Genomic DNA, 17498 nt, shown 5'->3' on the forward strand with positions numbered 1-17498 from the left:
TGTAAAAAATGAATGTAGATCAGCAGCTGGTGGATTATTTTTAATTCAGGTGAAAGTTGTTTATTGTAAAACTAGAAAGCAAAGAAGTAAAGTCAAATCAGCTGACAAGCTGTTTTCAGCACTGGTCATGTGCACTGTGACTCTGGTGCTTCAGAGGCTTACTTTGGTGGAGGAACAAAGTTAACTGTTTTAGGTAAGAAACACTTTGAAGTTTATTAAATGTTCTGGAGGAATAATTCAATGCTTCTAAAACTTTGAATACACCACAACTTCTGAAGTAGGTCAAGTTAAACTCGTGAGATGCAAAATGGTGAAAAAGCTGGTTTAAATAGAAAGTGTCAGAGAGGCAGCAGGAAGAGTTTTTGTTGCAGTTCAGAGTCTCTGTGCTCCAACAGGGAGGCTTACTTTGGAGCTGGAACTAAACTCACTGTTTTAGGTAAGAAAACACTTTGAAGTTTATTAAATGTTATATAGAAATGATTTGATGAATCAAAAAAATCAAATTCCCCAAAATACTGATGTTTAGAAAGTCAAAGTGTTCACAAGTCAAAGAGTGATAATGTTGGAGGAGTTACAAAGTATAACAGATAAAGACAGGCAGCAGGAAGAGTTTTTGTTGCAGTTCAGAGTCTCTGTGCTCCTACAGCGAGGCTTACTTTGGAGCTGGAACTAAACTCACTGTTTTAGGTAAGAAAACACTTTGAAGTTTATTAAATGTTATATAGAAATGATTTGATGAATCAAAAACATCAAATTCCCCAAAATACTGATGTTTAGAAAGTCAAAGTGTTCACATGTCAAAGAGTGATAATGTTGGAGGAGTTACAAAGTATAACAGATAAAGACAGGCAGCAGGAAGAGTTTTTGTTGCAGTTCAGAGTCTCTGTGCTCCTACAGCGAGGCTTACTTTGGAGCTGGAACTAAACTCACTGTTTTAGGTAAGAAAACTTCCAGCAAACAAACTGAGCTCAGCTCCACTCTTTGGTTATCTGTGAGTCAGAACTATCAGCAACACTTGGAACATAATCAATAGACATTTGATACGACGGCAGTCAGCAAAGTGCATGTATCAAAATGCACATGTTTATTTGTGCCAGTAAAAATGAGCCTTCTTCAGTTAAAGTGCTGCAGCTATAAAACATCTGGCTCTACGCCCAGATTATTAGTCTCTCAGTCAGTTCTTATCAGCTCTGTGAAACACTGTGAATACACAGTCAGAAGCTCACTTTGGAGCTGGGACTAAACTCACAGTTTTAGGTAAGAAAGTAAAGATTTTCAGTATCTACTAATGTAAAGCACTGACAAAAATAAGGGAAAATCGCTTATTCTGAGCTAAACTGAACTTAAATCACTCTTTAAAATGGCTGTAAACTGATGGATTTTGAACAAGATTATGTTGGGAAAAAGGTCTTTAGTGTCTGTAAAAGAGCACAAAGACAGTCTGCAGCTCTCAGCGCTGAAACTTCAGCAGTTTTTTATGCAGCTGTTTATCAGTGTGAACAACTACGAGCCTGCTTACTTTGGCAGAGGCACCAAACTGACTGTACTGGGTAAGAAATGATCAAATCTTGTGTTTCTGAAGCTCTTTCTGCAACCTAAATCTGCAAAATTATTGTTGAGTAAATAATATTTTGGTGTACTTTTTGGGATTGTTATGCTGTTATGTTGTCAGAACTCTGGAAGAAAATGTTAAAAACCTGTGAAAAAAAAAAGATACCTATAAAAGTTGTAAAAAGTGTCAAAGTCTGTACAGACATGTAAATCCCTCAGTTCAGTGGAAAAAGGCAACATTTGGGTCAGGCCCCAGACTTTGTTATACCTGTTCAACTGTTGTGTTACTTAATCCGTTAACTTAAAGGCTTCAAAATGTGCAACAAACACTAAAAGTGCTCACAAGAGACAGCAGTGTTTAATTTGCAAAATAGTATTATTTCACTTACTAAATAGAAAGTTACACAGAATAAACGTCTGATAAATTGTGATTGTTTGATAGGACTGAAAATATTCTGGCAGCAAGATTAAATATAAGGTAGTGGTCAGTTTTTCCATGTGAGTCAGCAGTATGCTCTGGCAGTTATCCTGCTGCTTTTGGAGAAGGAACCAAGCTAACAGTTCTGGGTGAGATCATTACAGTAGTTAACTAAAATACACTTTTATGTGATGAAAACAACTGATGTTCACTGATTCTAACCTACAGAAGTGTTAGGAGCACATTGTCTTCTTGTCTCCAGCAGGAAAACTGCTTTGTGGGTTTCAGGCTTTTAACAATGCAGCTTTGACTGAAATCTGAATGAATTCTTTCCTCTGACTTTTCAGAATCAGGACGTGATCCCACTCCACCAACAGTGAAAGTTCTTCCACCTTCACAAAAAGAGTGCAGAAACAAAAAAGACAGGAAAAGGAAGAAGACCCTGGTCTGTGTGGCGACTGGTTTCTACCCAGACCATGTCAAAGTGTCCTGGACAATCAATGGAGTTGGAAAACCTGAAGGTGTGGCGACGGACAGCGCTGCCGTGCGAGAAGGACAGTTCTACAGAATCACCAGCAGGCTGAGGGTCCCTGCTGATGAGTGGTTTAAACCTGACAATAAATTCACCTGCAACGTCAAATTCTTCGATGGAACAACAAGCACTGACCATGCTGAATCAATTAATGGTGAAACAGGTATGACACCTGCAGGTATTACCTAATCTGAAGCTTGATGCCATGAGAAAATATCTCTCATTGACTAAATTGGTTTTATTCTTCATCAGATGTTTCAGGTGGAGGCATGTCAAGAGGTAAATGTTTTACTTTGTCCACTGAATGTGATGTTAACAGTTTAAACTGCAGTGAACTTTGCTGCTCTGGTCACCAGTCTCCACTAACTGAATGTTTCCTCTTTGACCTCCCTGCAGAGAAATATCTGAGGATCACACAGAGCGCCAAACTCTCCTACGGTGTTTTTATCGTGAAGAGCTGCATCTACGGAGCCTTTGTTAGCTTTTTGGTGTGGAAACTTCAGGTGTGTTAAACATCAACTGCAGCTTACATCAGTTATCCAACTTACACCCTTGTTATTTTAGCATTCACTGTCTTCTATATAAAACCTGCTTTGGGATGGAAGGATTTAAATATGTGAATGAATGAAATCTGATGACTGAAAGGACAATATGTCTGGTCTTTGTGTTGCAGAGTTCAGCAGGAAAACAGAAGAAGTGAAACTGAACTGAGGCCTGGATCTACAATCAGCAGGAGATGGATTATTCTGTTGTGTGTAAATAAAATCTGTAGAACACTGAACACACTGTCTGTGTATTGCTGTGACTTTGCATTCATATGAGAGTTGATCAAATCCTGCTAATATAGAGGAACTATGTGCACATTCTTCTCACAGTATAAAAGCTTTTGTTTCCTGCATCATTGGCTGTGTTTTCGCTGAACTATTTCCAATTAATGCTTCTTCTAAATAAACACCTGCAAGTTAATCTTCTCAGTCAAGTCGTGTTTCTTTGCTTTTGACTTTTGCATCAACAGCCCATCATCCTACACTGAACATCACTTGTTCCAGAGATAGAGTCAGATATTTTTAGCTGCAGGCTTATCTGACTGTTATTCTGAGAAATCTGTTTCGTTTTCACAATGTTGAAACGTCTCAGCTCAGGAAAATTCTTCATGTCGGTTTAAGTGAGTCATTAGCCAGGCTTTCCAACAAACTCACACAAATTAGAATTTATTCTCCTTCTTCTAACTTGTGAGTAATGTTCTACCCACATGCTTTGGATCCTGAAATGTGTTTTTAATGTAATTAAAGCAGGTTAACCTGAGTTTTCAACTTTGTATGAAAAGATAAGTTCATTTCTATTACTGTAACGTAACAACAGAAGGTTAGGGTTCTCGTGTGTTTGGAGAAGAAGGTCAGAGCTGTTGCTGAAGAGGAAGATTAAGTGGGGCATGAAACCTGCAGAGGAGCAGAGAGCGACAGCAGAGGACAGGATGTGGTCACAGAGCAGCCTGCAGCTCGTTCTCTGTGCTGAGAAACAACGGAGGTGAAACCTTCCACTTCACCACAACCTCCGGCTCTCTGAGTGCACCTGCATGTGTGCACCAGCACCCCCCCCCCCCCCCCCCCCCCCCCCACACACACACACACACACACACACACTGCACATCTCTGAGCAAACAGTTGGAAAAACTTCCGTTTCTGTGTCAACCGAAGCTAAAAATCGAACATGTGTCTGAGTTATATGACAAACAGCAGCTGTTCACTGAGATCTGGGGCAGGAATTTGTTGCTAAATGTTTCATGCTGATGCAGAGAACAAACATGAAATGAATTCTGTTGCAGTTTAAACACAGCTGCCCGTATTAACGCCATCCATCCGCCAACCGTCACAACTCAGCTTTATTTATACGGCACTTTTTCAAATACAAGTAAAACCCAACGTCCTTCACTGAGCAAAGACAACAACCAAAAACAAAGAAAGCACAGGCACTGAACATAACAAAATGTAAAAATCAGAAGGTCAGCAGCACTTTTAAAGGCTTCAAAAAGAAAAACACTGGGGTTTCATTGTATTTTCCTCCTTCATGTTGAAAACAACAAAAAGCACAAACTATAACAACTATATGTGAAGCAAAGCCCAGCAGTTAACCTGATTACTGCCTCTGTAGTGACCCACAATATCTTAGTTCTATTTTCAAGCACTCAGTGCGACTCACATTGAGGAAAACTCTTGTTCTTGTTCCATAAGTTTCTTTGAAAAACATGTTTGTCCTTAAATCGATGCTGTCATATAAGCAGGGACCAGCATGTGCAGAGCAAACACAGAAACACGCTGTGTCTGACATGTGAGCCGATGAAATCTTCTCCGGCAAAGCTTGATCTTTTTGAAATCCTGTTTTTATGTCAAAAAAATGATAGGAAAACACATGCAAATCCAAACACTATCAAATATTGGGTCCTGATAAAAGATCAGCATAAATAAATTGTGAACATGATTATTCTGTCTCTATATATGAGCCACATTTCAAAATGTAAACCAAAGTGGAAATCAGCACTCTCAGACATGGAAATCAAGCTGATACACTTGAAATTTTCCTGAGAAAAAGAAACAGTGGGATCCTTCAATAAACACAAATGTCTTTATACCGAGTCACACTGAAATGCAAAGTTTTAGTTATGTGTAATCATCATTAGAACAGATGTATGTGGTACTTCGTAGAATCAGGCAGAACATTTTCTGATGATCGAGGCTTTAAAGGTAATAAGTAGAATGGACTGTAACTTAACCATCTGAAAGTTTGAACATCAACGTACTGATTTTCTTATCGCTGACTGCTACAAAGAAGTTGCCTGTCACATCTGTAATATAGATTATCAGTGGTTGTTCACTAAAGCATCTTCACAAAATGATGGTTTCAGTGGACTGAAAACGTTAAAATAGCGAGTCAGCATAATCTGCAGTAATGACAGCAGAGCAGTGAGGGAAACTGAAATAGCAGGCTGGAAGATTTTCTATGAACAGCAGTCTTTGTCTGAGCAGATGGTGTTTGCTGGTGTGGACTGAACAGCACATATGTTGTCTGTGCCTGTGTTCTGTGTTAAATTATGACGCTGCAGCCGCTGACAAATTGTTCCACTCAAATGTTCCATTTAATCAGCAGAGTGAGACGCTTGTCATGTTGAACGACCCCCTGTGGTGCAAAGTGAACATCACATCATGTGATTCATGCTCAGTATTTCCAACAAACAGGCTGCATTGTTGATCATGATGACAAAAGCAGAATCAGCAGGAAAAGTTTACTGGATTTACCCCCAAAATGTAGTTCTTTCTAATATGAGCTGAAACCTTCAATACTTCTGTTTCAATGACATTAGCGGATGCAGGAATATACCTCATGAATTGTCTTTCAAATCAACACATTTAAGATGGAAAGCCAAACAAACAGAATAAGTAAGTTCTGCCAAGGAAGTCAGCTTAAAACTGTGGAATGAATGTTCATAAAGGAGTTAAAAATGTACTGATGTCCTCTGACGCCTGACATTAAAGCGCCAGCAAAGGTCAGTCCTGGCATGCTGGTACTTCAGTGGTCAGTGTTAGTCAGTCTTTGCTTGTGTAAAGGATGAAACCTTCAGGAAAATAAAAGTGTTGCAGCGTTTGTCACAGTTATAGTAAAAACACAGTTAGCACCAACTTTTTTCCACTCACAATCTCCATACTTACCTCAGGATGTTGTTTTCTGCTGTAGTGCACATCAACATCCTCATATTCACCTCTGTGCATGATGACCAGGATAAAATCCACCTCCTGCTTTGTCACTTCGTCCCCAGCAGCTGGCCAGATGTCAGGGTGCCATCTGCTGGATAAACCTGCAACACATCAGTCAGAGCTGCAAACCTCACAATCAGCATCTTTGAACTGGGAATAAAAGGAGATACAAAAGAATTTCTAATTCCTGTAACAAGGCTTGATGTTTAACTGCATGTAGTCTGCAATTTAGTTAAATTCAATTTAATTTATATAGCACCAAATCACAACAATGTCATCTCAAGGCACTTCAAAGATGCAGTCCAGTGCAAGCCAATTCCATTCATTGTAACACTTTAATGCTGTATGACTCAATTAAATAAAATTCATTACATTCCAAGTTAGCCCAATTCATAGAGCCAGTTTAAGAAAATGTTGTATAGCTAAGGAAACCAACAGATCCCATTGAAACGGTGAATATTTGGCTCTGTGGCAGTTCAAATATTGAGTTTGATCATGATTAATCCTTTACATAACACTCTCATTGTCATGATATCAATACATTGTGCTCTAATAAAGATCAGCTGCATTTTTCCTGTAAACTTCACAAGTCTTTACTTAGTGAAGTGTTTGATAATATTTTTCTCCAGCAGGTGGAGACAAACCTCAACAAACAAACCTCAGATTCAAGATAGTACTTCCTGTTTAATGTCAGTTAAAAATTACATGACTAAGATGAAAGGTCACTCAGTCATCATTGTAGAAGGGATGCCTTCTCGTGCACTGTTGGAACACACAGGACCTGAACTGAGAGCGAGCTGCAGACTCTCAAATCTCAACTTCTGTAACATGAAATTTATTTTCTGCATATTTTGTGTCTTTCATCTTCCAGGAAATAATGGTGAGAAAGGAAACAATATTCAGCAGGAAGATGATGCCAAGGTAAAATTTTCTGCAAATAAAATCCTATCTGCTTCTCCACAGGCGCCTCTGACACCAAAGATGTCGACCAAACTCCTCTTTTCATCATTAAGAAAACCGGAGAATCTGTGGACAGTGAGATTAAATGTTCACACAACATACCAAGTTATGAGGTCATTCTGTGGTACAAACAAGACAAACACAGAGCTCTGAAACTCCTGGGATATCTGAATTTGGAATTCGGATATCCTGAAAAAGATGTGGAAGGAAAAATCGACTTTGATGGAGATGGTCTCAAACAATCAAGCCTCACCATCTCTGATCTTAAGCTGAACGACAGTGCTGTGTATTTCTGTGCAGCCAGTCGACACAGTGCTGCAGATTCCCCAAAAGTCAATGCAAAAACCCCTTTCATTTGTTCCACTCACAGACGTTTAAGCTGCTGAACACCTGCAGGGAGCCACTGACTCAACAAAGACTCTCAACCAAGATTTTATCAACGATTTGATGTACTTTGATGCTTGTAAATATATTTAAAACAATAATGAAAAAGATGGTTGAAGGTTACATTTTTTTATTTAATCTACCCACATTTTCTTCAAAGGTGATCTTAAAGTGATGAATCCTTCGAATTATAGATACCAGGAAATTGTGTAAAATGCCTTTTCCATGTCCCTCTCATATGAAGAGTTATTCTTCAAATGATGTCTTTATGCTCACAAATACAGAAAAATTAAGAAATGTTCACTTTTCTCAGGCTGGAACATACGAGTATGTTTAAGAAGCACTTAGTGTGACTTGATTTCCCTCTGAAGCAATTCAAAATCAAACCTGATCACAGATTATTCTCAGTAACTGATACACAATGACAAGTCATTTGTGTTAAAATATGTATAAAATTTCACAAAATCCATCATATCTAAACTTTTTTAGCTTTTATCTTCCTTTATCAGGAAATGACATACTCTGTGGGGAACCTCTACTAAAACCGAAGCTGTGCTTTAAAAGCTATTTAAAAGCCACTCCCCTTTCAGCTTTTAATATCTGTGTAACTCAGTTAGAATGTGGCAGCTTCTGTATAACAGGAAATGGATATAATCATCGTTAAACAAAATCTTCTGCCATTACTAGTCTCTTTAATGTGGACATCAGGTAAATTACAAAATTAATTTACAGAATTTACTGATGCATCAATAATATCTTTCGTAAGCTTTGCTCTTACATTTACAGGTTTTGCTGATGGGAGTGATGTCACCCAGCCCTCCACTGTGTGGAAAAACAGGGGTGAAAATGCAACAATAGAATGCAGCCACACCAAAGGCAATTTTTACTTCCAGATGTACTGGTACAGACAGCTGCCAGGAGAAGCCATGAAACTGATCGTCTTCACAACAACAGGAATGAGTGAGCATGACTTTGGGGATTTTGGCAAAGACAAGTTCTCAGCCACCAAGCCTGATGCTCACACTGGGACATTCACAGTGAAGAACCTGGTGCCAGAAGACAGAGGCTTGTATTTCTGTGCTGTCAGTGAGCACAGTGATGCAGGCATGCATGGAAGCTAAACAGAAACCCCACTGCAATACTCACAAACCTAACCTAAGAATCTCATGTACTCTAGGGGGACCTCAAGTACCAATAATAGTAGCATTACTCTTAAAGTCACAATGTGCTAAGAGGATCAGTGATGTCACATGACATTTTGACACACCCACATCAAACTGCTCTTACCTCAGGAATAGAAATGGGAAATGTTAAGAATTTAGCAATTCTGATTCCATTATCGATATCGCTTATCGATTCAGTTCCTTATCAGTTCTCTTATCGATTCTCATCCAGTAATATATAGAACAAATGGCTTTGGTTGCAGAAACACTTTTTTTTAAGTATGCACCAACATTTTATCTATTTTTGCCTCTGTCATTTTGCTTTTCCCTGCCTGTATGAAAGGTGTAGCTACAGGTATGTGTGATCCTGCCTCTGAGCCTGCCTCACTCTTGCAGTCCTTGTCAACTAAATGTTAATATCAGTTGGAAATTATTCATACAGTATGTCGTTAACATTATTACAATCAACAGGACCTGGAAGTTTTGCGTTACAGGACTTTCAAGTTTTGAATGCAGGCAAGAGTGACATCTCTCCTCCTAAAGCTAAAACTGCTCTGCTCAGACTCATGGGGGACGTGCTTCTTTCCTGCCGTTTCCATAGCAGTAGCGGCACCAGGGAAATTTATATTAGAATTTTTTTTTCAGCGTGAGAAATACAATGTGCGGCACGACAAAAGACCCAAAAGCGTGACTGTCATGCTTTTATTTTATGAAAGCACTTAGAATTGTTTTGTACATGAAATGTGCTATACAAATAAATTTGACTTGACTTGGCTTGAAGGACTCAGCCTGAACAGCAGTGCAGTTTACTTCTGTGCTGCTAGTTACCACAGTGGAACATATCACTGCTCCTCAGTACAAAAACCTCTCAGTCACACATATTATATCCTTATAATTTTACAACTTCCTCTCACGCCAAACATGGCAAGATCAAGAATTTTATCCTCAAAGAAGCATCGAGCCCCTCTCCCTCCTCAGCCTACTCCACCGACAAAAGCCCCCCCAACTCGGCCCCCACCATCAGTGCACAAAGCTTACAGTAGGGCAGTGGTTCCCAAACTGGGGGGCACAGAGCCATTGCGGGCTCTGCTAGCATGACATGGACAAGTTTCTGTTGGGCCTCACAAGCAAAGCAGTGGATGAAGCATTGCCAAATGTTCTTCCAAAGCAGTTTCATTCCATGGCAAAGTTAAGAAGACATGATGACACATATCTTGGCTTTGGCTTCACCTGTACAACGGTGGGTAATGAGGGAGAGAAAACATCCAGAGCACAAAGAAAAGCCAGTTGAGTTTTTCAGACAAAGACTCAGCAGTCATTTTTACTAAAAGTGCATCTATGCCGGCGAATGCTCAACTCGTCTCATATAAAGTTGCCTACCGAGTGGCAGAGTGTAAAAATTATTTTATATATTTTTTTCAGAAATACGGGATTAAAAAGTATTTAGAAATGTCATGTGCAGTATAAAGGAAGCCTAAATAAAACATGGAGACAGAGACAGACAGAGCTTAAAGGGGAACTCAGTAGTTTTAAACCTAGACCTTATTTCTGGCATGAAATACGTTTATCTACTCACAGAGAACAGTTTGGCAAAAGTCGGTGTACTTCGGAATCTATTTAGATAACTCTCAATCCATATAATGGAGTGAACGGGGCAAAGACGATGCAGCGTCTAAATAAGGCATTATCTGTATTTATTTCACCAATACTTTAAGACAAATGAATTAATGAACGTGTGCTATAGCTCTGTTAGCTCATAGCTGCTGTTATGTGGCTACTTGCAGCTATAGGAGAGCTAACGGAGGGATTTCTACACACACCTCTACTGGGACCACTTCATCCACACGCCCCCCTGCAGCACAGCTCATTCACTCCAGTAAGAACGTCCATCTTACTCAAAGTTGTCGTTCACGTTGTCAAAATTTGATAAATATCCTGCCATGTTGCACAAAACTAGCAGTAGCAAAGTCCGTGTGAAGTGAGCCGACTGTCACAGAGCACGGAGTAAATAAACTGTGCTCCAGGGGGGCGTGTGGATGAAGTGGTGCTCCTAATGGTTCTCTGCATGGTTTCCCCACAGAGACTGCAGGATGTCTTCTGACCTGACAACAAATATTCAGCCTTCAAAGACAGCATTGGGACTGTCACTGTGAGAAACCTTCAGCCTCACAACAGCGGTGTGTGTTTCTGTGCCATCAGCAAACACAGTGATGAGAGGAGTGTGAGCAGCTGAACAAAGACCAGTTTCCAATTCATCAGGATGCACTTAGGAATCTGTTTCACTTTTATGTCTTTCCAGTAGATGGTGCTGGAGCTCCAGGAATACTTTTTCAGTTAACTATCAGGTTTGAAAAGGGGGCGTTTATAAGAAGTGTGCAGTGACAAGTTAAAGCCAGTCTTGTTTGTGTGTCCACTAAGACAGACGTTTATCATGCTGACACTTTCTCTTTTACTTTGGCTCATCGGTAATCACTCTTCTTGATAAAAAAATCTCCCTTTTTCAGTTCCTTCAGCAGATTTACAGGAATTAATTTTGTTTCTTTCTGGGTGTTTGTCTGGGAGTTGAAGTAAACCAAAGACCTCCAGCTGCTTTAAGAAATCCTGGAGACAAAATCCAGCTGTTCTGCATCCATGAACAGACTGACTACAGACTAATGTTCTGGTTCCAGAAATCCCCTGGAGACCAAGCTCTGCAGTGCATTGGTCTTGAGTACCACAGCACCACAGAACTTGAGAAGTCTTTTGAAAAACGTTTTAATATCACTGGAGATATGAGTGGGGAGATGGCAAAGAACGTCTCTCTGTTCATTGTGGACCTGAAGGCTGAACACACTGCAGGGTATTACTGCGCAGCTGGCTGTGCACATGACCTGCAAACCATCACTCCCTCATACAAAAACTCACAGTCAGCTTATTTTCTGAATCAGGGGGTTTAAATTAGAACTTGAACAAGCTCCTCCCAGCTCATGATTTGATGTCAGCAGCTGCCACTGAGGTGACTTCACTTGTTTTTAGGCAGATCAGTAAAGCATCAGTCCAGTGTTGGGACAGTCAACATGATTCGTTTGCTCTTTCTCTGCTGCTTGTCTGGTAATAATTTATCTGAAATCATCATCTTCTGTGGATGTTGAAGTAACTTTATATCATATATCATGGTTTAAAAGTTTTCTATTATCTTTCTTTGTTCAGGTGTTAGTCTGGGTCTCGAGGTCCGTCAGTCTCCCTCTGATCTCATCAGAAATCCTGGTGACAAAATGCAGATTTTCTGCAGCCACAATAAAACTGACTACAGAGTGATGCTCTGGTACCAGCAGTTAGCTGGAGACACAGCAATGAAACTCATTGGATATTTGAACTTCAAAGCTGTCACAATGGAAGACAAATATAAAGATGGTTTCAATCTCGCTGGAGATTTGGGTGGAGATGCAGCAAAGAATGGATCTCTGCACATCCGAGATGCAGGAGTGAATTACAGTGCAGTTTACTACTGTGCAGCACGAGAAGCACAATGACAGAAATCCCCTCTGAACTTTACAAAAACTGCACACAATGTTTTTTTCTGCAGGGGTTTTCTTTAAAGGCTCCCAAAGCAGCTGCTATGTGGTTGCCTTGTAGTTTGACGCATTCATAGTACACTGTACACTTTAACTATGTGTCTCACTTTAATATGATTTATACTTCCAGGAAGGCAGTTTATATTAGCAAGAATATGTGAAGCCACTCCCTCCTCATCAGTTACATTGATGGTGTTTCTTCATTCTCTTCATTCCTCTTTAAACCTCACTCATCTCTTTGCAGTCATGATTTTGACGGGAACTGTGAAGAGGTAGGACCCAGATGCAGTTCTTCGAATTCAAAAAAGGTTTATTTCCAAAAAACAGGGAGCAAAAGGCAAGAACAGAAAGCGCGACAGAGCCGGATTCAAAAATACTTAAAGGTTGACAAAAACCAAGACTATGAAAAACAAAACAAGACTTTGATTAACTGTGACTATGAATAAATAACTATGAACAGGACTATGAGGCATGAAACCAGCCTTATCTTCGGTGACTGAGGCATGAAGGGTTGGTGAGGATTCTGCAATGGGTGAAAGGAAACCAGGAGACTAAATACTGTGGAGGGAGTGATCAGTGAATGCGGTGCAGCTGTAAACAATGAAGCAGGTGTTGTGAGTGAAACTAGGTGGCAGGGGAGAAACATGACCAGAACGTAACCTGAAAACAAGACTATTAAAACATAAACTGTGACATGAACATAAACTGTGACAGATGTGAGCCTTTTCACAAATATAGATGCTGAGACTTTTCTGACTGTTTCAACATCTTGAAACAAAACTTGAAACATAGTTTTTTTAAAGGCTTTTAATCTGTGTTGTTAAAGGAGAAAATGTTCTGCCTTCTCATTTTTTGTTGCATACCAGGTAATCATTTAAGAAAGTATTCATTCTTTATCATGTGGATGTTTCTCTGATGCATTATCCTGATCTGAAGTTCTCTTTTGCTCTTGCTCCAGGTGTTAGTCTGGGTCTTGAGGTCTGTCACTTTTACAGGATTATCTTATTTCTTTTTTGTCATTTCCTCACAGGTACCGATTGTTTAAAGGGGAACTCTGGTAGAGCTCTAGACCTTATTTCTGGCATGAAATACGTTCATCTACTCACCGAGAGCAGATTGGTGAAAGTCGGCGTCCTTCGGAAGATATTTAGATTCCTCGAGATCCATATAACGGAGTGAACGGGGCTTAGACGGTGCAGCCTCTAAATAAGGCATTATCTGTCTTTATTTCACCAATACTTTAAGACGAATGACTGAATGAATGTGTAATATAGCTCTGTTAGCTTATTGTAGCTATATTTGTGAATTAAGATGTCTTCTACACCAACGGTGAGTCATTCACAAACTTAACTTCATGGTGAAGAAAACTGGTGAATGTGCATACAGTGAAACCATTCAAACAAAACAGACAAAACCTCAGAAGTTCTGTGACAAACCCCAAATAATATATCTATATCTGTAGTATATCAAATAATATATCTGCCTCTGTGTTTAAACCACCATCAGCTCCGTCAACATGTCCAAAGACACTGACGAACACCTGTACCGAGCACACAAACCTGCCTCCGTTTAACTTTTGAATATTTGTTAAGGACAGAAAAATGTTAATACCAATATTTCAAAGTGTTACAAGTGTGAATGTCAATATCAGAACGGATCACATGGTGGAATTTCTCCATCAGCTGATTCATGCTTCACACACAGTCTAATCTTCCTGTTTTTTACAGCTGTGTTCACTTCAGTTAAGCTCATCCCACATAACAAATGTTTCCTCCTGTTGGTTCACAGGATCAGAGACCGTCACACCTTAAAGTGACACACCTACCTGCATCTCTTCATATCTCTGTAACTGCACTTAAAGATAACTGAGACTCTTAGTTTTACAACATGACCACTATCAGACAGGGTCTCCTCAGCTTTTTGGTGCTTGTACTCTGGATACAAGGTAAAGTACTGGTATATCAGCAGATTGTATTCAGCAGTTAGAAGATGAAAATATTTCTGAAACCGTCAACTATTAAGATGTTCATTTCTGGTAACTTTCACTGTTGTACTCACAGGTCATGTTGATGGAAGTGATGTCTACCAGACTCCCAAACTGTGGGAGAAGCAGGGTGAAAATGCAACAATACACTGTAACCACACAAAGGGTGCTGGCTATTACCAGATGTACTGGTACAGACAGCTGCCTGGAGAAACTATGAAACTAATTGTGTTCTCAACTACAGTCAAACATGACTTTGGAGAATTCAGCCCAGACAAATTCTCAGCCACCAAGACTGAAGCTGAGAGAGGAACATTCACAGTAAAGAATCTGCAGCCAGCAGATACAGGCTGGTATTTCTGTGCTGTGAGTGAACACAGTGATCCAAACACATGTGAACGCTGAACAAAAACCTCTGCACACTGTTCCCATCTGTATTTATCTGCTCTACTGTAGGGGGACCTCAAGTACAACCACACAATGTCTCACAGTCATGTGACACTCCCATATGCAAGTCTTCATATCCGTGCTGTGATGTCAGAGCTCCCATCACACACACTGACAGTGACTGTGGTCTCAAAGTTCAGTCTTCTCACAACACAATAATGATCACAGCTGCTCTGATCAAACTCTCTGCAGCTCTGCTCTGTATTGGAGGTACTTTATGGACATGATGATGCTGAGGACTGAAAGGAGAAGAAGTTCTCTTCTCTTTTAATTCATAACCATAATTCCATGTTGTTCTCTTTAATTTGCATTTACAGGAGCTGTTGGAGCTTCTGTAACACAATGTGACTTTTGACTCCTGCAGGTCTAACTGACGGGAGGGATGTGACCCAGACTCTTCTGCTGTGGAAGAACGAGGGTCAGTCTGCCACGATGAACTGCAGCCACACAAAGGATGCGACTTACTTCCAGATGTACTGGTACCAACAGCTGCCAGGGGAGGGAATGAGGCAGATAGTTTTCACCTCTACATCTCCTCCACATAAATATGAAAGCGGCTTCAGTGAGGACAAATTTCCAGCAGAGAAGAAGGATGCTCAGACTGGATCTCTGACAGTAAAGAAGCTGCAGCCTCAAGACAGCGGAGTGTATTTCTGTGCTGTGAGTCAACACAGTGATGCAGGTGACTTAAAGAGCTGCACAAAAACCCAGCTGCTGGTGTCACAGTGAACCAAAGACATCACTGTGTTTCAGTTCCTGAAGGGGGGGGCACACGACATGTAGAGTATATTTTCAACATTTATACTTTGATATATTTCAAACACGATGTATTTTTAACACAGAGCTCAGTCTCTCATTAAACTCTACAGATCAAATATGTCATTTTTCTCCTTCTTTTCATCACTGCCATTTCTGACTGCCCTCATATAGATTTACCTTTTCTGTACTGTTTACTGGAATTGACAATTGTATGGAAATAAGAGTAGAAATATCTCGTTGAACTGCTCAGAGTAGTGATCCCCACCTGGAAGACAAAGGTCCAAGCACCAAATCCAAAGTTCTCTTCACAGCTGTTTCTTGCTTTGTGACAGCAATTAAAAATATGTTAGAGACAAGTGGCTTTTTATGCCTCCTCAGTGGAACAGTGATATGTCTGCTGAACAGATCAAAAGAACATTTTTCTGCTCTGTGTTACTGATGGTGTAACACAGATTTGAAAACTAATCTTTTTTTTAAAAAAAAGCTATAAACCACCTAAAACCGTTTTTTTTATGCTTTGGCTCCATGTTGGAGTTATGGATCCCATCAGACCTCCTGCTTGCTGGTGGAGGGGTCAGTCTGTTCAGGTGGACTGCAAACACATGATAATAGTGGCAGTAACTTTAAGATGTGCCCGTATCAACAGTGACCAGGTACTCGCTGAGTTCCTGTATTCATGTTTATTGCCAACACCCGAATGATGAAATGGAGAAAATTCTCTTACAAAATGTTTAATTTTCTGTCATGATAAATTAATGAATAGGAGGACAGAAAGCATGCAAAACATCAAGTTTAAAGAGTCAAATAAACATGTTCTGCATGTCAAACACATTTCCTGAAAAGAGCATTCTAAATGTTTTAATGTTAAAACAGTCATCCAGTAACTTTAATTCACCACATAAACACACAGAAGAAGAGACACCTGCATCTAACCACAGTTAATGGCAGCAAATAAAGAAAGATCTCATCATTAAAGCCTCCTCTTCCTGTGTTAACCCACACAGCAGGATACTGTACAGATCCACTAATCAAATGTGACGCCCATGTGTTGATCCCTCCTCCTGCTTTACATCCAGGCAGCTCTGTTCAGTTTGCACTTCTCATTATCATTCAGTTTTTCTCTGCTCTGGGATCATGATCAGGCTCCTCATACATTTAGCAGCTCTGCCGTTCTGTTTAACAGGTAACATTCAATCAAATCATAAGGAATCATCCCAAGTAAAATCTATTCTCAGCTCTAAATCTTTTTGCTCTCTTTTTCATCCTGCAGATCTCTCAAAAAACAGCGCTCAACAGACTCCCACTGCTGTGATCAGAGGACATGGACAAGAGATCCAGATAAACTGCAGCCATTCAAACACCAATTTCAATATGATCCAGTGGTACAAACAGTCTCCTGAGAAAACTAATATGGTGCTGATTGGTTACGCTCGCTTCTCTTCTCTAGCTGTTGAAGATTTATTCAAAAACTCCTATAATGTGACCGGTGATGGCCGCAGTCTGTCTTCTCTTGTTATTCCAAAGCTGAGACAGTCTGTGGACAGCGCAGTATATTTCTGTGCTGCCAGTGATGCACAGTGCTGCATGAAACCTCCAGCTACAACAAAAACCTCCTCTGCTGCAGGCAGTAACAATCATTCACCTGCTGATAACAACATGAGCAACAAGTAAACCACGATTGAACGAGTGATCAGAGAGCTGGAGTCTTATTTAATCCAGCAGGGGGCAGTGTTCCCCAACACATCCTGTAGTGTTGGATTTCTTTTTGACTCAGTGTCAGGAAACCCAATGAGACACAAAATGTTTTAAAGTTCATCATGAAAAATTTCGTGGGCTTTAAAAACATGCAGAAATGAGTTTAATTGGAAGTGAAGGAATAACAAACAGTAGATATGATGGTCTTCTCTCTGTCCAACTAAAATTTAGTCTGTGAAAGTTTTTTATTTGGTTCATTTATGATCAGCAGTTACTTTCAAAAGGTTTCATTAACATGACTT

At 40.0% G+C, this 17498-nt stretch overlaps 3 gene segments (V, D, J or C); all 3 read left to right on the plus strand.

The window, feature by feature from the left end:
* The first annotated feature begins 1371 nt into the window (after window positions 1–1371).
* Window positions 1372–3480, plus strand: LOC140270752 (T-cell receptor beta-1 chain C region-like). The segment is given in 5 exon segments: window positions 1372–1550; window positions 2317–2664; window positions 2754–2780; window positions 2898–3004; window positions 3175–3480. Coding segments are annotated over 5 exon segments (666 nt in total).
* Window positions 3481–14717: 11237 nt separating this feature from the next.
* Window positions 14718–15692, plus strand: LOC140270754 (T cell receptor beta variable 29-1-like). The segment is given in 2 exon segments: window positions 14718–14952; window positions 15107–15692. Coding segments are annotated over 2 exon segments (417 nt in total).
* Window positions 15693–16635: 943 nt separating this feature from the next.
* On the plus strand, window positions 16636–17172 carry LOC140270683 (T cell receptor alpha variable 23/delta variable 6-like). The segment is given in 2 exon segments: window positions 16636–16719; window positions 16798–17172. Coding segments are annotated over 2 exon segments (459 nt in total).
* The last annotated feature ends 326 nt before the right edge of the window (window positions 17173–17498 follow it).

This window comes from Leuresthes tenuis, unplaced genomic scaffold (assembly GCF_036924035.1).
Source record: "Leuresthes tenuis unplaced genomic scaffold, fLeuTen1.0.hap1 SCAF_15, whole genome shotgun sequence".
NCBI classification, from domain to species: Eukaryota; Metazoa; Chordata; class Actinopteri; order Atheriniformes; family Atherinopsidae; genus Leuresthes; species Leuresthes tenuis.